The 26,945-nt window shown below is 42.8% G+C and overlaps 1 protein-coding gene across 1 annotated transcript; it reads left to right on the top strand.

Annotated features, from left to right (window-relative positions):
- The first annotated feature begins 269 nt into the window (after positions 1-269).
- Positions 270-26,325, top strand: LOC120943599 (cytochrome P450 2J2-like). Its single transcript, XM_040356979.1, has 9 exons — positions 270-673; positions 9,228-9,390; positions 11,085-11,234; positions 11,382-11,542; positions 11,637-11,813; positions 14,413-14,554; positions 19,110-19,294; positions 19,443-19,584; positions 26,040-26,325. Exons 1-9 carry the CDS (start codon positions 503-505, stop codon positions 26,216-26,218), a joined length of 1,470 nt encoding a protein of 489 aa, XP_040212913.1. The 5' UTR covers positions 270-502; the 3' UTR covers positions 26,219-26,325.
- The last annotated feature ends 620 nt before the right edge of the window (positions 26,326-26,945 follow it).

Genomic DNA, 26,945 nt, shown 5'->3' with positions numbered 1-26,945 from the left:
TCTATCATATAGCTTCCTAAAACAATGTATCCCCTTAAATGGGATTTTATATTTTACAGTTATTCTAAAAAAGGATTGTAATAAAAGTGTAGTCTGCTAAGAGTAACATAACCATGCTAAACTATATATTTAATCCTTACAAATTAGAGAGCAATGATTTTTTCAATGTAGGTGATTTATAGCAAATTACTTATTTAATTGTCAATGGTGGTACATCAGGAACAAATTGATACATTGCTATTATAGGGATGTATATTCTATCTATCTATTCTGAAGCCTTTTGTATATACTTAAGTTCATAGTGCATATTTCCCTTTTGTATGAGTTAAATGAATGACATCCAAATAAGCAAATAGTGGGAAGGGCTGGCATGTGTATAGATTACAGTGAAAAACAGGTACATAGAGACAGGTGGGAATATTTGATATAAAGGAAATAGTGCACAGCAACCTCTTTGTAACCAGATTTACAGTCAATGCTAGACTGTCAGTAGCTGCCAGAAATGTGGAATCTCTGTCAGATTTTATTACTCTTTTTGGGGTGTATCATAATTATCAAATATCTGAAAGTCATATGGGCAGCAAGAAACCTTCCTCCTGGACCCATCCCTTTACCCATTATTGGAAATTTGTGGGCACTGAACTTCCAACTCCTACCAGAGACACTTAGACAGGTATGTGCCAGTATTGAATTAAGCTATTAAGAGGTAAACAAAATATTTAATCTTATACATGAGTTTAAAGAAACAGTACAGATGCATGTGTTGGAGGTAAGAGTTTATTTTTTATTAAAAATAAATATTTTTTTTTTTTACATTGCACTGTGCTTAATACATATAATTATGACATCTGGTTCTATCTGAAAGCAGTTGTAGATCCATTGGTAAGGTATGATATTCTTAATTTATCAAATTTTCCATCTCTATTTCTGTAAAAATATGATTTTCTTTCATATTGCACTGTTTTTTTAATACATATAAATATGACATGTGCTTTTATAATGTAGATCGATTGGAAAGTTACACCATGATATTCATTATTAATCAACTTCTCCAACTGTATTTCTATCAAAATGAATTGCATAGTGCACTGTGTTTAATACATATAAATATGGTTCTACCTAAAAGCAAGTGTAGAACAATTGGTAAGGTACACTATGATATTCTTACTTAATCAAGTTTTCCATCTTTATTCCTGTATTTTTATTTTTTTATATCGAACTGTGATTAATTATACATATAAATATGACACGTGGTTCTACAAGAAAGTAAGCGTAGATCCATGGGAAAGGTTCACTATGATATTTCTAATTATTCAACTTCTCCATCTGTATTTCTATGAAAAATAAATAGCATTTTTTTTCATATTGCACAGTGTTTAATGCATAAAAATATGAAATTTGGTTCTATCTGAAAGCAAGCATAGATCCATTAGTAAAGTACACTATGATATTCTTAATAAATCAAGTTCTCCATCTGTATTTCTGTAAGTTTTAACTACTTTTGACTTTGAGACTTTTACTCAGCTGATATCGCTTTGCTATAAAATGTAGGGATGAAAATGTTATGCACATGTGGAACACTCTATGAACATGTGGAACACGCTAAAGAACATTCTACGAAGTATGTTGCTTTTTTGGAGGTGGTATGAAACACAATCCAATCCTTCACCCCTGCTCTTACAGCAGCCCAAGATCCCTGCAGGACAATTCCTTATCCCATGTAGAGCTATGACTTGCACTAGCTTTTCATCTAAACAATCTGTTGTCACTTCTGGCACTTATGGTGGATTATCAATAGCAACATATAAAATATGTAGCTCAGCTGAAAGTTCAAGCTTTCAGCATGTTTCAGCCATGCTTGAGAAGCGATTCCCCAATGAGGTCCAGACAAATGGTGCGTTCAAGGAAGATATAAAACCCCACTGCAGCCCACCCAATATGGAGAGATTAATTTTCTATACAGGCATAGCAGTTAAAATGATTCAAAAGATGAGGCTCACTTGAAGAGTGGATTTATGATGTATCATCCATCCTTTGTAGCAAGTTGTCTGGTTAGCCAAATCCATATTTTTATCAGAATTTTTATCATTTGAAAAGCCTTAAATCTAAGCATGTGAAAATGGAGGCCATTGTGTTTTTGGGTTCATGTGCTTCCCTATTGTGAGAGTATTGTTAATTGGTTGAATTTTATTAAATAGTATAGAACATTCAATTCTAACAAGGATGATTTTGACCAGTTCTCTCTACACAAGTTTTCAACAGAGATTAGACTAGACATAGATCATCAGTCCATTAGGTACAAAAAATAGGACTCAGTAAAATATGTTTTTGTAAGTTTATTAAGCAAAACAGGATTCAAAGGCAATTGGGTTCTACTGCCGCCTGCAGGGGGATTAGGATACTGGCAAACTTAAAAAACATTTGCCAACCTGATGTAACCCCTCACACTCCTCGAATTCTTCAGTTTCTTCAGAACAAGACTGATTACTATGACAAGCGCCTTGGAGATGAGATGGCAGCAAGGAATGCAATCTTGTGAACGAGAGTGTAAGGGCTCTTTCACACATGCGGACCGTATGTCCGCTTTTTCATCCATCCGTTTATGGATGAAAAAGGGACATACATTGATCCCTATGAGATTGCGAGTGTTAGCGGATGAACATCCACTGACAACCGATCTCACCCGGGTCCGCAATCCTCCGATTCTGCAGACAGAGGAAAACCATGGGCCTGATTCTCAAAAGAGATACGCAGACTTAACTGCTGTTCAGCCTGCGTATCCCTGTGCCTAACTTTGGAAACGATTCTCAAAAGGCTTTTTCCAAAGTTAGGCAGAAAATCTGACATGTGTAAGACACTTACACGGTCAGATTTTAGGATGCAGTACCGCATCCGCCACTGGGGGCATTTCTCATTGAAATGCAGCTTTGCGTATGCAAATGAGGACTTAAGCAGATTTTCAAAGCATTTCAGCACTGTGATTTCTGCGTAAGTTCCGAATTTGCCTGCGCAAAACTAGGGCTGGTTTTATAATGTGGAAAGTTAGTCACACATTGTAAAGGCCCGTTCCAGCGACGGCATTTGGTATGCATTCCTGAGGGAGAACTCCACGGCAATTTTTAAATTCAAAACCGGCATGGGTTCCCCCCCAGGAGCATACCAGGCCCTTAGGTCTGGTATGGGTTGTAAGGAGACCCCCCCACGCCGAAAAATTGACGTAGGGGGTCCCCCTACAATCCATACCAGACCCGTATCCAAAGCACGCTACCCGGCCGGTCAGGAATGGGAGTGGGGACGAGCGAGCGTCCCCCCCCCTCCTGAGCCGTGCCAGGCCGCATGCCCTCAACATGGGGGGGTTGGGTGCTCTGGGGCAGGGGGGCGCACTGCGGGCCCCCCCACCCCAGAGCACCCTGTCCCCATGTTGATGAGGACAGGACCTCTTCCCGACAACCCTTGCCATTGGTTGTCGGGGTCTGCGGGCGGGGGCTTATCGGAATCTGGGAGTCCCCTTTAATAAGGGGGCCCCCAGATACCGGCCCCCCACCCTAAGTGAATGGATATGGGGTACATCGTACCCCTATCCATTCACCTGGAGGCAAAAAGTAAAAGTTAGTAAACACACAACACAAGGCTTTTTAAAATAATTTATTATTCTGCTCCGGATGCCCCCCCTGTCTTCGTTATTAGCTCAATTACCAGGGGGGCTTCTTCTTCCACTCTCCGGGGGTCTTCTCCGCTCTCCGGGGGGGGTTTCTTCTTCCGCTCTCCGGGGGGGGCTTCTCCGGACTCCGGGGGTATTCTTCCATCTTCTCCCCTCTTCCGCTCTTGACTCGGCGAACCCCGGTTCTTCTGCAGCTCTCCGGTGCCTTCTTCTTCAGCGCTGGCTGCCTGCTATGTTTGTGTGTTAGCTCAATTAGTAACAGGCAGCCGGCGCGGTCTTCTGTGACGTCAGGGTCTTCTGTTCTTCTCTTCCCTTCTTCCGATGTTGCCTCGTCGCCTGTTGTCGCTGTAATGATGGAAGCGCGCCTTGCATCCCATTTATATAGGCATCACCGTCCCATCATGCTCCGGCAGGTACCCACGTGGTGGGTGCACGTGGGTAGGCACCCACCACGTGGGTACCTACCGGAGCATGATGGGACGGTGATGCCTATATAAATGGGATGCAAGGCGCGCTTCCATCATTACAGCGACAAGAGGCGACGAGTCAACATCGGAAGAGGGGAGAAGAAGAACCTGACGTCACAGAAGACCGCGCCGGCTGCCTGTTACTAATTGAGCTAACACACAAACATAGCAGGCAGCCAGCGCTGAAGAAGAAGGCACCGGAGAGCTGCAGAAGAACCGGGGTTCGCCGAGTCAAGAGCGGAAGAGGGGAGAAGATGGAAGAAGCCCCCCGGAGTCCGGAGAAGCCCCCCCCCCGGAGAGCGGAAGAAGAAACCCCCCCCGGAGAGCGGAGAAGACCCCCGGAGAGTGGAAGAAGAAGCCCCCCCTGGTAATTGAGCTAATAACGAAGACAGGGGGGGCATCCGGAGCAGAATAATAAATTATTTTAAAAAGCCTTGTGTTGTGTGTTTACTAACTTTTACTTTTTGCCTCCAGGTGAATGGATAGGGGTACGATGTACCCCATATCCATTCACTTAGGGTGGGGGGCCGGTATCTGGGGGCCCCCTTATTAAAGGGGACTCCCAGATTCCGATAAGCCCCCGCCCGCAGACCCCGACAACCAATGGCAAGGGTTGTCGGGAAGAGGTCCTGTCCTCATCAACATGGGGACAGGGTGCTCTGGGGTGGGGGGGCCCGCAGTGCGCCCCCCTGCCCCAGAGCACCCAACCCCCCCATGTTGAGGGCATGCGGCCTGGCACGGCTCAGGAGGGGGGGGCGCTCGCTCGTCCCCACTCCCTTCCTGACCAGCCGGGTAGCGTGCTTTGGATACGGGTCTGGTATGGATTGTAGGGGGACCCCCTACGTCAATTTTTCGGCGTGGGGGGGTCTCCTTACGACCCATACCAGACCTAAGGGCCTGGTATGCTCCTGGGGGGGGAACCCATGCCGTTTTTTTCTTTGAAAATTGGCATGGAGTTCTCCCTCTCAGGAATGCATGCTGAGCGACGCTGTCATTTTTTTTTTTAATTATTTGTTTTCCCGGCGCGTCTTTTTTTTTCACCCGTCGCAACTTTAGTGTCCCGTCAAAATTCTCAAAGCCGCCCGGCGTTAATTACGTTCGCGCGCTGCACGTCGGGAAAATTACGTCACACGCATGCGTAGTACGGCCGGCGCGGGAGCGCGCCTCATTTAAATTTTAAACGCCCCCAGGAGAGGAGGACCGCCTTACGACGGCGGCACTTAAGTTACACGGCCTGAAATTTCTACCTAAGTGCTTTGACGATCGGGCACTTAGGTAGAAATTTTAAGTCAGTGTAACTTAACTGCTGAAATTTAAGTTACGCAGACTTTTTGAGAATTTGGCCCCCTATTTTTACATCCGTCTGCATATCGGATCTGATGAACACGGACAGACGGTCTGTGTTCATCCGATCCCCCCATAGGGGAGAGCGGAGATCTGACAGGGCGGTCCCTGCACAGTGTGAGGGGACCGCCCTGTCATCTCCCGGCTCAGCGGGGATCAGCGGAGCGTTCCCCGCTGAGCAAGCGGAGGTTCACGGGGTGGATCATCACGGATACGTCCCATGTGAAAAAGACCTAAAGGGGACTATACCTGATTAATTCAAAACAAGGTTTGTGAGGTGCCGCTAAGGGCAAATTTAAATCCCCCAAAGTGACAGGTTGTTGCTCATGAGGTATAAACAAGGGAGCCTATACCGCGCTAAACGTGAAAAAATTAAAAATAACTCCTGTGAAGAAAAAGCTGCGACACAAAAAAACATGCAATATCCATGCAAGGTAAATAATGTAAAGAAGATATATAGTCACGCTACTTGTAAACAATAAACATCTAAATAAGAATATCGTGCATAGTTAAAGAATATCGTGGATAGTTAAATAAAAACTTAACCAACAGTATATGCAATTGCAAAGATATTCACATAAGCAGAATAAATGTGTAAAACTCTGTGCAAAAAAGTCCATATAAGGTGAAAAATAAGTCCAATTTCAAAGTGAAAGGCGAAAACTTTGAAAATAAGGTTGAAAGATGATTCCACCACCACCGAAGGGATGAAGAGTAGGTCACTTCTTGAGGTACACACCGGAATAAAAATGAGGACCCTTACTAGGACCTCCTACTAGTGGCGAGGTCGTTAACCTCTGCTGGGTCCTTGATCTGTCCGAGATGTGTGTCCCTTTCGACTCCTGTCGTCTTCCTTACACTCCATGCTGGTTTACCATGCAATAAAGAGTGAAACCTTCCCTCTGATGGAGAGCTAGGACACTCTCTCAGGCAGGAACAGAACATGTGGAGGAAAAGAAAGGGGGGCTCCAAAGGGGGGCATTATCTTTAAACACCATGTGGTTTATTCAAAAAGGTTACAAAATATACATACAATTTAAAAAAGTATTTCCCGGCAATAAAATACAAAAAACAACGAACGCCTGTGCTTCCAGGGTCACGTAGTTTTACAGGAGGGGTGCCATCAGTTTTGGTAGTTCTGTTGAAGATTTTCTATAAGCTCTATGTTCAGCAGAGTTTGTGATAATATTACTTTTACATTTCTAATAAATTTGTCTTGGTTATTACACAAGCCTAGTGTGTCTTTCACCTTGAATCTGTGGATGGGGAATCAGTTCAGTTTTTTTGTTGTTCAGGACCCTGGCTGGACAAAAAAGACTGAGCCATGTCATTCTAAAACAGAGCTTAACCACTTGCCGCCCGCCAATGACATATTGACGTCGGCAAAGTGGTTGTAGAATCCTGACTGGACGTCAGGATTCTACATCGCGGCGATCGTTGTTGCAGGGTGTCAGTCTGACACCCCGCAACACCGATCAAGGTAAAGAGTCTCTCACAGAGACTCTTTACCACGTGATCAGCCCTGTCCCATCACGGCTGATCACAATGTAAATAGGAAAAGCCGGTAATCGGCTTTTCCTCACTCGCGTCTGTCAGACGCGAGTAGAGGAGAGCCGATCGGCTGCTCCTGTGACAGGGGGGGGGTTTGTGCTGATCGATCATCAGCACAGCCCCCCCAAGGATGCCCACTGGACCACCAGGGATGCCCACTGGACCACCAGGGATGGCCATATAGACCACCAGTGTAAAAAAAAAAAAGGATGCCACCCTAGACCACCCGGGATGAGGAGGACACACAAAATGGATGCCAATCAGTGCCCACAATGGGCATCACTGATTGGCAGGCATTGTTTGTCACTGATTGGCTACCATTAGTACAACACATACAATAGTGCCCATCTATGCCCATCCTTGCCACCTATCAGTGCCCATCCAATGCCGCCTATCAGTGCCCATCCATGCCGCCTATCAGTGCCCATCCGTGCCGCCTATCCATGCCCGTCCGTGCCGCCTATCCGTGCCAGTCCGTGCTGCATATCCGTGCCCATCTGTGCCACCTATCCGTGCCCATCCGTGCCGCCTATCCAAGCCCATCCATGCCGCCTATCCGTGCCGCCTATCAGTGCCCATCCGTGCCGCCCATCAGTGCTGCATATTAGTGCCCATCAATGCCACCACATCAGTGCCACCTCATCGATGCCAATCAGTGCCGCCGTATCAGTGCCCGTCAGTGCAGTACCATCAGTGCCCATCAGTGAAGGAGAAAACGTACTTATTTACAATGTTTTATAACAGAAACAAAAAAATACTTATTTTTTCTAAATTTTCGGTCATTTTTTTATTTTTTTTGCAGAAAATAAATATCCCAGAGGTGATCAAATACCACCAAAAGAAAGCTCTATTTGTGGGTACAAAATGATAAAAATTTGGTTTGGGTACAGTGTAGCATCACCGCGCAATTGTCATTCAAAGTGCAACAGCACTGAAAGCTAAAAATTGGTCTGGGCGGGAAGGTGTATAAGTGCCCTGTATGGAATTGTTAAAGAAAGCTCTATCACTTACCTTACACACCTTGGCATGCTCCTGCTCTGTCCAAAGCATTGGTCTTTGTGTCATCAAATATTATACAGCATTATTGAATACAACAAATATTATACAACAATATTGGGGAGGCTGGAGTGCAACTGGAGCCAGGTTCAGCTTACAGAGCAGGCTGTGTAGGGGATTGGTCACAGAGCTTGAAGGGTCCTGCTGGAGCAAGGAGTGGGGTAAGTATTTACTCCCTTTTCCTCTGCCCCTAGACTAAACAAGCATTTAACCCTTGCAGTTCGAAGGGAGCTTACTGCAAGGGTAGATTTTACATTTTCTAGAGTTGAGCTTTAAAAGCTGAGTCAATTTCTAAAGGGGATAAAACATGGGAAATGTGTATGTTACAGTATATACTGCATACGTTTTTTTTCCTAACGCATTAATGTGTTATATTTAAGCTTAAAGGAGTTGTAAAGGAAAACATTTTTTTTGCTGAAATGACTGTTTACAGTGTATAGAGACAGTTAACTGATTCCTTTTAAAAAATTATTAAAAATAGATAAAAATCAATCATATAATGTACCTGTAGTTTCAGTTTAGTTTATGCATCTAGTTTCATGCTTCTGTGAAGTACAGAGACACAGAGCCAATAGAGGGCAGTGATGGTTTGTAAAACGAAAGTGATTGGTTCTGAGGGGTTTAAGACACACAGTAATCACACCTCTATGATTAGTGCCACAGAGAGAAAGCTCCCATTACTTTTTTGATCAGGAAACAGACTGTTCAGAACAGAGAAGGATTACAGCAACATCATAGCAAAAACGAACAATGAGGACCTGAAAACAGGACTGCAGTAAGATAAAGGAAGCTATTTAGCTAAAAAAAAAAATCCTTTAGTGACCCTTTAATTACATATGTATTACTATAATAGCACAACTAATAGCTATGTCTTCTGCTGTGTCCTTATTTATACATGTCAACATATAGTCCTTGATCAAAGTACCTTTCATAGGGTCCCTACATTAAAACGCTACCTTGTCCTTAACAATAGCAATATCACTGCTCTATTATTTACCAGTTCAGCTTATATATGAGAATTTTAATATCTTACAAATAGTTTTTGTATGTGTTTTTGGTGAGGGCAAGTTGAAAGTTTTCATGATAGCATATGGGTTGTATAGGTTTCTGAAAAGTTAAATAATGAAACATGTTATTCTCATTCACAGCTTGCTAAACTCTATGGAAACATCTATACAGTGTGGCTTGGCGAAACTCCACTAGTGGTGCTGAGTGGTTGCAAAGCTGTAAAAGATGGCATTGTGTCTCATTCTGAGGAGCTGTCAGGACGACCTGTGACTGGGTTTTTAGGGGCCCTTCTTGGTGGTAAAGGTAAAAATGTATTTCCCAGAATACATACATTGGCCCGGATTCAGAAAGGAGATACGACGGTGTATCTCCGGATACGCCGTCGTAACTCTGAGTTGCGTTGTCGTATCTATGCGACTGATTCATAGAATCAGTTACGCATAGATTTCCCTAAGATCCGACCGGCGTAAGTGTCCGTATCTTAGGCTGCATATTTACGCTGGCCGCTAGGTTGCGCTTCCGTATATTTACGCAAGGAATATGCTAATTAGGTAGATACGCCGATTCAGAAATGTACTTCCGCCTGGCGCATTTTTTTACGTCGTTTACGTTTGGCTTTTTCCGGCGTAAAGTTACCCCTGCTATATGAGGGGTATCCTATGTTAAGTATGGACGTCGTTCCCGCGTCGAATTTTGAAAATTTTACGTTGTTTGCGTAAGTCGTTTGTGAATAGGGCTGTACGTAAGTTACGTTCATGTCTAAAGCAATGACGATTTGCAGGGGTAATTTCGAGCATGCGCACTGGGATTCTTTCACGAACGGCGCATGCGCCATTTGTAAAAAAACGTAAAATACGCGGGGTCACATGAAATTTAAATAAAACACGCCCACATCATCCAGATTTGAATTAGGCGGGCTTACGCCGGACCACATACGTTACACCGCCGTAACTTAGGGCGCAAGTTCTTTCTGAATACGGAACTTGCGCCCTAATTTACGGCGGCGTAAATAGGCAATTATATCTGAATCCGGGCCATAGTCTTCAGTATATTGAAGGTTTTAAACCATTGCAATGAGTGTTCTTTTTGATGAAAAAACATATAGACAGTAAAGAGTATAAGAATATAATTTATTGAATGTAACTGGAAAGGCAAATGGAAGGAAAGAGGCCATCAGCGTATATTGATGCATACAGTTGCAAGGTATAAGGCCCCGTACTCACGACCAAACATGTCTGCTGAAACTGGTCCGCAGACCAGTTTCAGCAGACATGTTTGGCCGTGTGTAGGCCCGAGCGGACCATTTTCGGGCGGATCGGACAGGTTTCCAGCGGACAACTGTTTCCTGGACTTGCTTTAAAACAGTCCGCTGGAAACCTGTCCCCCCGACATGTACGGTCGTCTGTACAGACCTACCGTACATGTCCGGCCGCCCGCCATCCCTCGCATGCGTCGAATGACTTTGACGCATGCGTGGAAGCATTTTAAAGGCAGGCCGCGATGACGCGGCGACACCGCGGACACGCCCAGCGTATTGTTTACGCGCGGACCTCTGTTCGATGGTGTGTACAGCCATCGAACAGAAGTCCCCGGGCAGACATGTCCGATGAAAACGGTCCGCGGACCGGTTTCATCGGACATGTCTGCTCGTGAGTACTCGGCCTAAGACTCATACATTGTATGAGTGCTACTAGACAGCCTTCACGAGATACAAGCAAAAAACTTGGAGGCTCTGGGGTTACATGGGACATGTAACACTATTTATGATTACAGAACTACAGACATATAGTTCTTCAAGTACAGACTATCCTCTGTGCAAATCCTGTGTCTACTTCTCATATTGAAAAAGTTGTTTTGCCTACAGGATAAAGGGTTGCATGTATTGTCAATGGAAATTAAGCTAAAATCCTGCAACTATCCTATCTATGAAGCTCTCTATATAACTAGAGTATCACTTTTCACCTCAGGTTATCAATGAATTCCTCCTTTCTTAATAGGTATAGTCACCTCTAATGGACACACGTGGAAACAACATAGACGTTTTGGGCTAATGACCCTGAGAAACTTAGGACTTGGAAAATGTGGCCTAGAGTCACGTATACAAGAAGAAGCTTTTTGTCTGATGGAGTCATTTAAAGCCAAGAATGGTTAGTCCAAAGGGGTTGGTCTAGACTAGCCTATAGTTTTTACTGTTCATATATAACCTACATGACATTATTTAATAAAAAAAGACTGCTGTTGGTTATTGCATTTTAGTGCTGAGAAGTAACTGGAACATTTTTCATCTGATGTAGGAGAACCATTTGATCCTTCAATGATGATCATTTATTCTGTGGCAAATGTAATTTCTGCTGTGGTGTTTGGACACCGTTTTTCTATTGATGATGGGATTTTCCAGAAATTGGTGAAATGCAGTCATGATCTTCTTGAAAGCATTGGGTCAGCATGGGCAAGGGTAAGTATAAATAAAGTTGGGTCTTGATTTTATTCTGGGTATGAATTAGTGCACATTCTAATAATAATAATAATAATGCTTACTTTTTACCCAGCTATATGATTCTTTTCCATGGCTGATGAAACATCTACCTGGCCCTCATCAGAAAGCCTTTGCAATTATGGAATACTTACATCAGTTTACCAACAATGAAATCCAAATGCATAAAGAAAACGGATCATTAGAGGAACCTCAAGATGTCATCGACTATTACCTGGCCCACATTTTAAAAGTAAAAAATTAGCCACTGTTATTTATTTATTTACTTAGACAGTGAAAGATATCTATTAAGTTGTGAAAAATATTATCAGAATGAATACTTTAAAGCGGGGGTTCACCCGTACATAAAAATTTTTCCCCTTAGATGGATGCTCGTTTTGTCTAGGGGAATCGGCTAGTTGTTTTAAAATATGAGCTGTACTTACCGTTTACGAGATGCATCTTCTCCGCCGCTTCCGGGTATGGGCTGCGGGACTGGGCGTTCCTATTTTGATTGACAGTCTTCCGAGAGGCTTCCGACGGTCCCATCCATTGCGTCACGATTTTCCGAAAGAAGCCGAACGTCGGTGCGCAGGCGCAGTATAGAGCTGCACCGACGTTCGGCTTCTTTCGGCTACTAGTGACGCGATGGATGCGACCGTCGGAAGCCTCTCGGAAGACTGTCAATCAAGAAGGAACGCCCGCTCCCGAAGACCCATACCCGGAAGCGACGGAGAAGATGCATCTCGAAAACGGTAAGTACGGCTCATATTTTAAAACAACTAGCCGATTCCCCTAGACAAAACGAGCATCCATCTAAGGGAAAAGAGAAAAAAAAAAGATCATTGGGTGAACTCCCGCTTTAAATATTTCAGTAAGATAAATATACTAATGATTACTTGGTTAGGGAATGGAAGGGAAATTCAGACATGTTGCAGCTGTCAAATACAACTCATGTGGTGCAAATGAGGCCCCATACACACGACCGAGTTTCTCGGCAGAATTCAGCAAGAAACTCGACCGGAGCCGTATTCTGCCGAGGAAACCGGTGGTGTGTACACCTTTGGCTGAGGAAACCGACGAGGATCTCGTCGGGCCAAATAGAGAACATGTTCTCTATTTCCTCATTAGTCAATGGGGAAACTTGGCTCGCCGAGATCCTCTGGGGCTTCACAAGGAACTCGACGAGCAAAACGATGAGTTTCTCGGTCGTGTGTACGGGGCCTGAGAGAGTTAAGAGCAGTGGTCAGGACCGCAACAATACCCAGAGGAGGGCAGTATGTACATGACTTTACTTCAGTTATGTAAGGATTCACAATACATCCCTTATAAAATACATCTTGTCATGTTGTGAGAATGTATGTGTCATGAGGAATTGTGGTGTTTTCACACTGGTATCTGTAAATTACTCTTGCGGTGTCCATGAAAAGAAACCTATACTGCTAGTAAAATGGAAACTGCCATTGCTGACCTCCTTCCAGGAACACTAATTGCCTGGCTGTCTGTAGCATTGGTACTTTCAGAGTTAATGACCTGCAACAAACATGGAGATTAGACAGCCATAGTGAAGTCAGGACTCTTGACCTGAATACTTATTCCAGGTCACTGCCTCAGAATGTACTGAAGTACTGATATTGTGGGTGACTTACTAAAGACATAGAGAATGTTCACTTAGCAATGTAAATGTTCACGTTGCAGAGTGAATGTTAACTAACCTTAGGAAATAAGCTGAGGATGCGTTCACTTCAATCAACTAAAAATGTGTTAGGAAAAAAGCCTGTTTTTATTTCCCTTGCACATAAAACTTTCAACGTGAACATTGACTTTGCTGAGTGAACATCCTCACAGCAGGGACCAGGACGGGAAGGCATAGACAGCAATAAAAACTTTTTACCTGGAGTTGAACTTTAAATTGCATGTTCGCCTTACATGTCTATTTTTATAAAGTTAAAAATAAAATATGTATTGCTTTGATCTATAAAATTATTTAAGATGAAGTTAATGGGGCAGATCCACAAAGATATTACGCTGGCGTATCTCTTGATATGCCGCGTAATTTCAAATTTTGCGTGTCGTATCTTTATTTTGTATCCTCAAAACAAGATACGACGGCATCTTAGCTAGATCCGACTGGCGTACGTCTTAGTACGCCGTCGGATCTAAGCTGCAATTTTTCGGCGGCCCGCTAGGTGGCGTTTCCGTCGAATTCCACGTTGACTATGCAAATTAGCTAGCTAATTAAAGCGATCCATGAACGTACGTCCGGCCGGCGCATTTTTTAATGCTTTCGTTTGCATTCAGCTTTTTCCGGCGTATAGTTAAAGCTGCTGTTAGGAGGCGTACTCAATGTTAAGTATGGCCGGCGTTCCCGCGTACAATTTTGAATTTTTGACGTCGTTTGCGTAAGTCGTTCGCGAATAGGGATTTGCGTAGAATGACATCACAGTCGTGAGCATTGGCTTGTTCCTGGTTAATTTCGAGCATGCGCACTGGGATACCCCCACGGACGGCGCATGCCCAGTTAAAAAAAAATGTTGTTTACGTCGGGTCACGACGTATTAACATAAAACACGCCCCCATTACATCCATTTGAATTCCGCGACATTACGCCGCCAAAGATACACTACGGCACCGTAACTTACGGCGCGAACTCTTTGAGGATTCGAAAAAAAAGAATAAAGTTACGTCGGCGTAGTGTATCTTAGATACGCTGCGCCCGGCGCAAAGGTATGTGGATCTGCCCCAATGACTGTTTAGCACAATATATTTTCTGTAATGTTCTTTCTGAGTGCCTTTATATACATTTTAAAGGGGAAGATTGTTTTAATGAAATCTCACTTGTATCTTCCTAGACAGCAGGGGAAAAAACATCCACTTTTGATGAGAACAGTCTGAATATACTGGCCACTGATCTCTTTATGGCGGGGGTTGAAACCACAGCCACCACCTTGCAGTGGGCTTTACTATACATGGTGGCTTATCCTGATGTACAAAGTTAGTAGAAAAAAAAAATAAAGTTTTTCAAAAGTCACATATTTTGCTGAATAAAAGAAAAAATATATAAAATTTCAGAATGCTTGACTACCAAACATGTTTTTTTCAGTCAAACACATTCAAGTGTCTCTGTTTAGGTTTGCTTTTCACCTTTCGCCTCATTATAGTTCAATTTTCATTAAAGGGAATTTATCTTGTTTGGTATACATCTTTTTTTTTTTATCATGATCAGAATTAAAAAATACTTTATACATATATATAATTATTTTTTATTATTATTATTTAGGCAAATGTATTTATTTTAGTAAAAGTATTTACAACAATTTATGCAGTTCTTTATTTATACTATATTGTAAATTCACATGAGTCCCTGCCCCCCCAAAGAGCTTCCAGAATAAACAGGGCTGTACAGACTTTCAATCAGACAGAGAGAATATGAAGGTAAATAGACTCTGCTGTGTTCGCTCTTTAGACAACCCATAATGCTCTGTGATACCATTGTTTTATATACTGTTTATATATTTATTTCATTATTGTCCTTAATATGCATACTCAAAAAATCTAATAGCATTGTTGGTTCGTGCTGATGCAAGGCATACCCATAATAAACATGACAGAGATTTGGTAAAGCCTCTGCAGCCTGCCCTTTTTTGTAGTCATCTAGGACAGGCATGGAGGAACAGAAACAATTCCAGGGACAGTGGGAGCTGAGGATGGGGGTTAGAGATATTTGCATAGGAACTGCCAGGTCTATTTGTGGGGAACATGGAAATTTCAACTAAAAATTAGAAGAAAAAAAAGTATATCTATACCTCAATTCATAGGGCCAGATCCACAACGAGCGGGCGCAACGTAACTTTTCCGATTTAAGTTACACCGGCGCAAATTGCCCAAGTTAGTGCCCGATCCACAAAGCACTTACCTGGAAATTTGCGGCGGTGTATACTAAATTAGTCAGGCGCAAGGCGGGCCTATTCAAATGGGGCAAGTCCCATTTAAATTAGGCGCGCTCCCGCGCCGGACGTACTGCGCATGCTCCCGACGCTATTTTCCCGCAAAGTTACGTTGCGCCGAGGTTTAGTGAATCGCGACGGGTAAAAAAGAGTTGCGGCGGGAAAAATAATTTTTTTTTTAAAAATTTGACAGCGACGCGGGAAAGACGGGTATACTTTTACATGGTGTACTAACTTTACACTTTGTAAAAGCAGCCCTATCTTTTCGACGGCAAACTAACACTTACGGCGACTTCACAAAGGGAAAAACCTTCGTTGATCTCTGTAAGTGCTAATTTGCATACCCGACGCTGGTTTACGACGAGAAATGCCCCCAGCGGTGGCCGCGGTACTGCATCCTAAGATCCGACAGTGTAAAACAATTACACATGTCGGATCTTAGGCATATCTATGCGTAACTGATTCTATGAATCAGCCGCATAGATAGAAACAGGGATACGATGGCGTATCAGCAGATACGCCGTCGTAACCCTTTTGTGGATCTGGCCCATAGTCCCCAGCCTTGAACCTATAGACTGTTCCAGTTCACCATTACCTGTTCTCAAACCTACTTCATGGTCCCCAGCCGTAAACTATAGACTGTTCCAGTCTAGCTACACTTATTCTGTAAAACTATCTCATGGCTCCCAGCTGTGAGTGAAAGACTGTGTTGCTGCTGTTTAGAGAGAGAGAGAGAGAACTGTCCTCGGCAGAAGTGTGCTCAAGCGCTTTTGGAGTATCTCACACCACCCCTAATCCCCTCCTAAGTTTCCACAAGCAATAAAATACAAAAAGACAAACTCCTAGACTGTTCAATGAGCCAGAGTGAATTAACTGTTTCTATGTGCCTGACTGCCTCAGCACTGGCTTGGGAAAGACCCTGCCAAGTCTACCACGGCTCCTGTGGGGGTAGCGCTATACTAATAATACAAAAGCTTCTGATCTCCATAGAATTACGACATTGGTATTAGTAATAGTACATTTTTATTAGTAAATGCAAATTTCCCTTACATGGTACAATTATCCACATCATACAAAACAGTAGATATATGTAACGGCCACTTATGAGGGAAGAATTCACAAGTTTAGATAAAAAGATTAAGAACTGTAGACATAACAATAAAAAGCTGGCCATAATTATAATTCAACCCAACTTTATGTTTATGATCATTTCTAATAGTAACTAATAAATCTTAATATTGTGATATACTGTATATAATTCTTGTTTTTACAACTAAACTAAAAACACCTAAAAAAAAGTGCCCAATTGCTGCTTTATTATCAACCGCGGTTTTTAAAGAAAGGTGTTCCTAACCACTTCAGCCCTGGAAGGATTTACCCCCTTCCTGACCAGGCAATTTTTTGCACTACGGCACTGCATCAATTTAAATGACAATTGCGTGGTAATGCGAGGCTGTACCCAAACAAAATTTACATCCTTTTTCCCCATTTGACCAACTCTGTGGTTTTTATTATTTGCGCTATAAACAAAAAAGAGTGCCAATTTTGAAAAAATATATTTTTTTCTTTTTACTATAATAAATATCCCCAAATTTTTTAAAAAAGGTTGATATGTATTCTACTACATATTTTTGGTAAAAAATCGCAATAAGCATTAATTGCAAAAGTTATAGCGTCTACAAAATAGGGGATAGATTTTGGCCATTTTTTTTCTAGTAATGGTGGCGACCTGCTTTTTTTATTGGGACTGCGACATTGCGGCATGCAGATTAGACACTTTTGACACTTTTTTTGGGACCACTGACATTTATACCTCAATCAGAGCTAAAAATAGCCACTGATTACTGTATAAATGTCACTGGCAGGGAAGGAGTTAGCACTAGGGGGTGATCAATCGGTCAAAGGGTTCTCCTCTCCCTGCCAGAACGTGGATTTGTGTGTACACACAGATCCTCATTCTGGCTCTGTCAGGAGCGATCATGGGTATGCGCATCGGCTCCCCAGTACCACGGCGGGCGCACGCACGCACCTCCGGCGACACGCGCATGCTCCCTATCCCTATTAAAGTGTCTGCCGTACAGCAACAGCGATTGGCGCAGGGGAGCCATTCTGCCGCCGTTAAACAGGTGGTTGGCAAACGGTTAATCTACTGTAGACATTGATTAAAGGAGAAACAGCCTTCTCTCTTCTACATGAATGCTTTGATGGTTTAACACAGTGTTTCTCAACTCCTGTCCTCAGGACCCACTAACAGGCCAGATTTGAATTATTACTTTGGGGAGCTACAAACTAGAATACTGCAATCACTGAGCAACAAATTATATCACTAAGTGAGGTATTCCAGTTATCGTGCAAACCTGGCCTGTTAGTGGGTCCTGAGGACAGGAGTTGAGAACCACTGGCCTAACAAAAACCATATGACAGGAAAATCAGTGCTATGAATGGTTTGATCAATACAATCAGGTTGTAGATGTTGTCCCTACAAATCTTAATACATTTGATAGGCAACCTCGGACCTTGTATATCCTATAGAGAGGGAGAACAGTATTCAACAGTCTTTTTTTAGGCATTAATATCCAAGGGTACTGTGGAAATCATGTGTACACTACAGCCTTCCTAGCATCAAACAAAAGTAGTCCCAGAAACTTATTTTGAGAACTTCCAAGATCCATATCACCAAATGCACACTGATAGCCAGATTCACGTAGGCGGGCGCAACGTTAGGCAGGCGTAGCGTATGGCATATACGCTACGCCGCCGTAAGTTAGAGAGGCAAGTATTGTATTCACAAAGCACTTGCCTCCTAAGTTACGGCGGTGTAGCGTAAATGGGCCGGCCTAAGCGCGCCTAATTCAAATGTGGAACAGGGGGACGTGTTTTATGTAAATGACTGGTGACCCGACGTGATTGACGTTTTTAACGAACGGCGCATGAGCCGTCCGTGGACATATCCCAGTGTGCATTGCTCCAAAGTACGCTGTTTCGACGTGAACGTTTGCGTACGACTTACGCAAACGACGTAAAAAGATAGGCCTGTTCCGACGTCCATACCTTGCATGGGGTGCGCCACCTAGGGAGCAGCTTTATCTTTACGCCGGCGTATCTCTAACGTAAACGGCGTAACTAATTGCGACGGTTGCACGTACGTTCGTGAATCGGCGTATCTAGTCATTTGTATATTCTACGCCGAACTCAACGGAAGCGCCACCTATCGGCCAGCGTAAATATGCACCCTAAGATACGACGGCGTAGGAGACTTACGCCGCTTGTATCTTAGCCTAATTTAAGCGCATCTGGTTTCCAGAATACGCTTAAATTTGCAATGGCGTAGATTCAGAGTTACGACGGCGTATCTACTGATACTCCGGCGTAAACCTATCTGAATCCACCTATTAGGCACCACTTTGGGTTACATCTATTGAGACCAAAATGGTAAGGATACTCTTTTCTGACCAAAAGGCTGAGTCAGTTTGATGGGCTGTGGGCACAAAAAAATCCCCTTATGTAAAACATTTTTACAATTGAGGTGAACTATATCATGTTTAATATTCTTACTGTATGCTGATTATATTATTGTGTAAGTAAAACATTTCTTATCACAGAGAAGGTGCACAAGGAGCTGGATGCTGTTCTTAATGGATCTGTAATTTACTATGAAGACAGAAAGCGGCTTCATTACACTAATGCGGTCATTCATGAGATTCAACGTTATGGGAATATAATAGCCGTGGGAATTGCAAGAACCTGCATAAGAAATGTGAATGTGTGTGGCTACTCTTTGCCCAAGGTGAGAGCTTGGTAAATTTTAATTAGTATTCTGTGTTATCTCATTACATTACTAAGGCAGTTTCTTTTTAATATACAAATCTTTTATGCCTTAATACATTTTGGAGCAATGATTGTAGTTTTTTATTTTTATAATTTCATCCTTCAAGAATACAATGGTTCTGCCCAACCTGGATACTGTGCTGTATGATTCTGAATACTGGGATTCTCCTCATCGTTTCAACCCTCATCACTTTCTGGACAAACATGGGAAGTTTTCAATAAATGAGGCATTTTTGCCTTTTTCTGCAGGTAAGAGCCCGTGCATTTTTAAGCAGGAGTGTAATGTCCTATATTCTTTTTTCAGGCTAAGAACATTTTTATGCACAAATGGGGAAAACACCTGTTGACCATGCCAGAATTCCAATGTCTTTGTAACTCTCTGTGCACAGAAATTATTTCTCAAACAATTGTATTGACTTTCCCAGCTATCTTCTGTAAACTACGGAACACTTCCCAACAGTATATTGGAGAAGTAGACAGGAAGTGTGTTAGAGTTAGGATTATCCGGTGAACATAAAGGAGAGAAAAAGTCTTAAAAAAAAAAAACGCGTCTAAGGCCCAGATTCACAAAGCACTTGCGCCGACGTATCTCGAGATACGCCGCGTAAGTGCAAATATGCGCCGTTGTATCTGTGCGCCGTGCCCACAAAACTAAAATACGCCTGAAAATAGGCTTCATCCGACCGACGTAACTTGCCTATGCCGGGGTAGAGTGGGCGCATATTTACGCTGGACGTATTTGGCGCTCCCATTGATTTTCTATTCACATATGCAAATGAGGGAGATACGCCGATTCACGAACGTACGTCCGTCCGACGCAGTGCGCGTAAAGTCATAAATCCGGCTTAAAGTTATGCCCCATAAAGGAGGTGTAACTCAGCATCATCCATGCAAAGGGCTGCAGGGAACACAAGCCAACGTATTTTACGTAGGACGTGAATATGACTAGGCGTAGGTTACGTTCACGCCGTAGGCAGTGATCGGACGTATCTTAGGCAGTTGTTCCGACATGATTGTGAGCATGCGCACTAAGATGTGGCCACGGGACGGCGCATGCGCAGTTGGCGATACGTATCTGTCTGGCGCTCGGCCCATCATTTGCATGGGGTCACGCCTCATTAGCATGGCTCACGCCTACTTCCACTTACGCCGACTTACGCCTTGGAAACCCAGCGCAGATTTGGAAGCACTGGCTTTGTGAATTCAGTGCTTGCCTCTCTGCGCTGCGTCGGTGTAGCGTAAAGGAGATACGCTACGGCGGTATAAATATGCGCCAGTGTTTGTGAATCTGGGCCTAAATGTCTAAAGAAAGCTGCATTATAATAATTGTTTTCTGGGTGTTTAGATACTAACTGATCAGAAGGCATGTTAACCATTGCTATTTAGCAAATAAAGGCAATATGATTAATTGCGTTGGGCAAGCATTTAATTTAATTTAATCTAGTTGTTACAAAATAGCCCTTCTATTCAATGTTACAGATTGTGAATCCCTAGTTTATGACCTGTAAAACCATATAGTGTCCAAATGCCAAAATGTGCAACACTCTCTTTTTATCAGTTCTCCATCTCATTTTAAGGGGAAGATCGCTAAAAAATGTCAAGTGTTTTTTTAATTTACACTTTCTCTAGAGAGGACCTACTCTGACATACGGACATATATAAGGTGTCTTTATATTCTTTTGCTACAGCACCAAAGTCTTGTAGTAGAAGAGCTGTCCTTCTTGCCATAATTTAAATAATGCGTGACATTTAATATATCTAAAGCCAAAGGCTTTTTTTTTTTTAAAGTTGAGATGGTCAAAACCTTTAGGTTTATTTTTCTTTTTTCTTTTGCCATCTGTGTCAAATTGAGGATACTTTTCTAAACTATCTGTCCTGTAAATACAACAGGAAGAAGAGGACACCTCTCCAAAGTTAGAGAAATGCCCTATTAGACTCACGCTAGACATAATAATCTGACCATATACTCTTTGTCAATCAATTTACCAAATGCTATGCAATATAAGTACCTACCTAATCTATACAATTGTTCTACATCGAACTGTCTTCGGTACTTGCGCCAGCATCATAACTGTGGGCACCTTGCTGTAAAGCTGCAAGTTGTCACAGCCAGGTGTCCACAGTTAAGGTGCATGCCCACTGTGCATGTGTAACTCGCACTGCAATTTGTGAATGGTCCTGCGGTCTTCTGGGACCTGTGTTGTGTCCCAGAAGACTACGGGAAGGGAGGGAGTGGAGAACTTTTGCTCAGATTGTCTTGGCGATCCAAACGGAAGTGGGAGCGGGTACCTGTCAAAACCAGGAACATCACCTTTTGTGTGGGATTCTGCTTTAAACAATCAGGTGCACTTGGTTCACGGCAGGGAAAGAGTCCTAGTTGGGGCTTAGGGTTTAAATAGGCCCAACAGGCATATGTCAGTGCTCAGTGAGACTGAAATAGTAGTGAGCTGGAAAATTAAATGTGAGAGTTGAATCCAAAACGTTTGAATCAAGGGACAGTTCCAAAATACCTAAAATAAAATCAGCTGGGTCAGCTTTGCATCTCCAACATTCTGCTGAAACAGAGGGATGAATCCTATTTAACCATTGGGGAGTGGGATATATTCTGTGTAGAATTTTAAATTGGATCAGTTGATCTCTATCGTAAACTAACTGCAACATGGGGTGGCCCCAGGTATCCTCTCTGTCCAGCCCTGGTGCCTCTGCTCATCAGACAGTGCAGAAAGTCTCAAGACCTTTATGTAAAAAGGACAACAAGGCCTTATAGATCATGAATAGAGGTTTAGTTAGAGTGTCATCTCACAATAGAGTTTCCAACTCGGAGAAGGTTGTAATGCCAAATTGAGTTTGATACACATGGTGGAGCTGAAGGTACCAGAACTGAGTCCAGAGGGCATATTGTTGTGTTAGTGGGTCAAAAGTTAGCAGACCACCGCTGTCACAGATCTGGCCAAGGTACTTGATCCCCTTGGATACCCAGATAACTGGGTCGGGTATAATTAAGCAAATAGTTTTAATCTAGCCAAAACACAACTCCAAGAATAAGAAAAAAAAAATCACCTTTGCAGTGGTGACCCAGACGCAAGCATACACGCACGTACGGCCCAACAGCTGACTGTATCCGAGTCCTCCGAGCCGCGATCTACCTGTACGGGAAGCCACGAACGCTTGCTGCTGACTGCACAGCGTTACCGTATGACACAGGCTCCGCTCAAACAGCTCGAGAGCAGGACCGGATAACAGGGACCAATAAGCCATTGCAGCTTACTTTTATTTTCATCTGCAAATTGACCTAATGGACTCTTGATTTTTATTTTTTAATTTTAATTTTTCCTTTTTTTACATTCCACTGTTTCTTCCCTTTGTAAAACATACCCTGTGAATGTTTTTTAAGAAATCACTTCTCTGCTAAAGCCCACGGGGATTTGGGATTACTGGTGAAGTTGTTCAAACCACCACATTATCAGCAGATTGTACGTGGTTACAATATTTTTAAATAAAGAAGAGTGTTCTTTTTGCACAACGCAGTGTCACGCTATGTGGATTTTTTTCTTTCCTTTTTGATTACCATCCTTGGGACACCTGGAAGCTGCTTGGATTTCTTACCCTCCCCCTCTGGAGAGACGGCAAAGAATCTCATTGCCATTTGGAAATAAAAACCAACCACCAACATCGAGGTACCACCACCATTGCCTTTTGCCCCTTGGGGTGCCAACGTCCGGTGAGTGGGGACCCAACAGGGGGAGCACATAAGTCACCATAAAACCCAACAAGAAGATAGCCACTACTTTTGTTTTCACTTTAATATGTACTTTGGTATCAGTGATACATTGTTTCCAAACTGAACATTAGTTTGGCTTTTTGAGTTCACGTTCATTTGAGAGATCGTCTCAGCAAACAAGCATTGTCACCCACTGAGGGTTGTTTGTGTATTTTATACAATTTAGTTTGGACGGTCAACTTCACTCCTCACATGTTCACTTTTCAATGCTGTTGTTTTTTTCACATTTAAACAACATTTAATTTATATATTAATATTTAACATTTTTCTCTGTGCACCCTCTAGAGGGAAGGCATCTAATCACAATTATATTGTTTTGGTTTGTACACTATTTTAGATTTCACAGCTGACGTCAATTGTCAGTAGTTTTATATCACTTTGCAGTGTTATTTTTCATTTCTCATCCTTTTCATTTTCATTATTGCGCTAGATACAGTTAATCTACATTTAGACCCACAGCAATAATATTTTATATACACCCAACGTGTTTGTCACCCTGCATTCACCTCTGTTTCAGGGTGTCAATCCTGAACATCACCAATAGTACCCAAGGGGACACTTTACTATTAATATATCTTTAGTGCTTTTTATAATATTGTTTGGTTCTCACGGAACACTGAAGTGTGTGCCACCGCACGCACTAACACTCAGAGGTTACACTTTATTCACTTGAGACACCTTTTTAGGATACACCTATTTGCAGCAATATAGGTACATACGATTAAAATACGATTTATTGGCTGTCCACACACTCCTTTGGAACACGGTTATCAACTCCCCTGGGACTACCAATAAATCATTGGGTCACCAGTGTTGATTATAAACAGCAACAGGGGGTAGCACCTGTACGTTTGGTTCAACGGTATACAGGTCTAGGAGACCCACTCCCATTGGTCTCTCCTAAACATCTGGAGCTCCCCTACAAATGTGATAATCTATCATACACAGGATATAGTGTATATAATTACTAAACAAATTTAAGCAGCGCCATCACCCTATAACCCACCCATTTACAACTTCTGGTTTCTTTGAAATCTGTTAGGGAGGCAGCAGCTTAATACCCTCCTATCCTAAGCGCGGATCTCCCCAATTTAATTTTTAACCTTTGCAGTGGAGCCCCCTCACACTGCAAGGGTTACCTGATCATTTAGTCAAGGAGCAGAGGATTAAAGTGATAATAAAGCCTCCTGTTTTTTTTTAAAATGACCTGCTCTGTGCAATGGTTTTTCAGAGAGCAGCCCAGATCCTCCTTTTCTCTGGTCCCCCACCTACGCTCCTGGCTCTGCCCCCTCCCATAGAATGCATTAAGGTAAAAAAAACTTTAGGCTCTAGAACCACTTTAAGGCGTAAATACTTACCCTACGCCTCACTCCAGCAGGTTCCCTCTAGTTCTGTGACCATCCCCCAGTAGCATGCTCTGTAAGCTGCGACTGGTCACTTCAGCTTCTTCAGCATGCCATACAGGGTTAATTTCTCTGCGTTGTATGTGGTGATGCCAAGGCTCTGCCCACAGAGGAGGAAAATGCTTGAGCCAGCTGGAGCTTGATGTAAACTAAGTGATAAAGTCTCTTCAACTTTCCTCTAGACATAATGAGCATTCAACTCTTGCAGTGAACTTTACGCCTATAGACTAGTTCTCTAGGCTGTCAGTCTTGAGCAATGTCATCAACACAAACCCAAAGTAGGGCAGTTTCTTTAATGGTGACAGCCTAAGATCCCATGCACACTAGGCATTTAGCCTCAATGCATGTGGATCCGGTGTTTAGCCACTGGCAGAGGGCACAGGCGTGCCATCCAACCCCACTGTCGACAGCCTGTCAGACTCTATGAGAAAATGACAGCTGCTCCAGCTGGACATGGCTGGGTGGCACACTCAATGGTACTTCCATTTAGTGCAGTATTTTCCAAGAGATGAATCCCCAGAACACACATTACTTTCATTTTGGGCATGCATCCCATGCCACATACTGCACTAAACTTAAGTACAGCTAGGAGAACCTTCCAGCCATTTCCAGACACAGCAGCTATCATCTTCTCATAGAGTTTGACAGGCTATTGCTATTGGGGCTGAATAGCACACCTGCATTCTTCACCAGTGGCTAAACACCAGAGCCACATGCACCGGGGCTAAATGCCCAGTGTGCATGGTGTCTTAGGCTATCAACATTAGATTGCCCTGATTTAGGTTTGTGTTGATGGCATTGATTAAAAATTAGTTTAAGACACTTCTGAGATCATTTAGAATTTGTGGACAGGTGCATTTGACCTGCAGTGACCCTCCTTCTCATCTGCATCTGACCTGCTTCAAGCAGGCTTTGCATTCCCTTAGACTTGTATTGCAATGCACAACCAGTGACACACAGAGACAAGCCCCTACCCTGTCCAGCACTCTTCACAAATGCTCTTGTACAGCTCTGCAAGAGACATGAGTATATTAGGAAAAAAAATTCACATCAGGCTTCCCTGCATAGCTTTGCATTACCTAACTCCTCTCTGACAAAAGACCGAACCTGCCACAACCTAAAATTCTAGGTATCCAACAGGTTTAGACAGAAGCCTCGTACACACGACCGAGGAACTCGACGGGCGAAACACATCGTTTTCCTCGTCGAGTTCCTTGTTAGGCTGTCGAGGAACTCGACAAGGCAAGTTTCTCCATTCCTGTCGAGGAAAAAGAAGACATGCTCTCTTTTTGGCTCGATGGGATCCTCGACAGTTTCCTCGTCGAAAAATGTACACACGACCGGTTTCCTCGGCAAAAAAAAAATCCCAGCAAGTTTCTTGCTGTTTTTTTCCGAGAAACTCGGTCGTGTGTACGAGGCCTGATACTTGCACCAGTGCAAAATTGAAGTGTGAATTATCTAGTAATGTACACTACTAAACTGTAGAATTTTGGTAAAAGTCCTATTTTTCTCATTTACAGGTGCCCGGGTATGTCTCGGGGAGCATCTTGCCCGGTATGAGCTTTTTATCATTTTTACCACTCTTATGCGATCTTTCAGCTTTCATCTTCCAAAAGGAGTAACAGAGGTGAACACAAAATATGTCTTTAAGTTGACACTACAGCCTCATCCATACAAGATTTGTGCTATACCTCGATAGGTTTTGGAAATATAGATGCAATGTTAGCCATAGAAGACTATATGACTGCTAAAGGGCACAGCAGACCAGGAGATTGCTAGCTTCAGGTCTGCATATTAATCTACAGAGGCAGCAAATATGTCTGAAAAATAAAACTGTATAACAATACTGCATTTAGATTAGGTTAGGTGTCTTTTTCAGTTTACAGTGACAGCAATGGTAGCTGCAATGTTACTTATTGTTTTAGAATAGTAAGAATTTCAGTAGTAGTGTTGCATCAAAGCATATAAAGTTTATTTTAATTTCCTATAGAGTGGGGTTGATTTACTAAAGACAAATCAACTGCTCACTTTTCAAGGAAAGTTATCATAGTATAGTGAATGAGGTAAAGGTCTACTGACTTCCATTATCCAATCAACTGCAAGCAAAAATGCTTCAGGACATGCTCAAAAGCTATTGTGTGTATCCCACGCTGGCCTCTAATGACTGCTGCCAGGTGCCAGCTCCCAATTTGAGCACATCTAGCTCGGGCATAGGCGTGCGCACAGGGTGTGCCAAGTGTGCCTGGGCACACCCTAATCACCCTGTGGGGTGTAGATTTGCCCTGTTTAAACCCCTGATATTTCACCAAAGTCCCCTAGCAGGGCTCCTATTTTTTTTTTTTTTTTTAAATAATAATTGTAAAAAATTATAAAAAATAAAATAATAAAAATAAAAGCCACTGACACTGTCCACTGCTCTACTGACA

Source organism: Rana temporaria, chromosome 1, assembly GCF_905171775.1.
Source record: "Rana temporaria chromosome 1, aRanTem1.1, whole genome shotgun sequence".
Lineage (NCBI taxonomy): Eukaryota > Metazoa > Chordata > Amphibia > Anura > Ranidae > Rana > Rana temporaria.
Note: the sequence above shows the minus strand (reverse complement) of the source record. Positions and strands in the feature narration are given on the sequence as shown.

Bases quoted from the DNA above. Each gene is read 5' to 3' on its own strand.
- LOC120943599 (XM_040356979.1), top strand. From the start codon at position 503: ATGTGGAATCTCTGTCAGATTTTATTACTCTTTTTGGGGTGTATCATA. The intron at 11,543-11,636 runs GTAAGTATAAAT...CTTTTTACCCAG, and splicing joins TTGGGTCAGCATGGGCAAGG to CTATATGATTCTTTTCCATG. The intron at 14,555-19,109 runs GTTAGTAGAAAA...TTCTTATCACAG, and splicing joins GGCTTATCCTGATGTACAAA to AGAAGGTGCACAAGGAGCTG.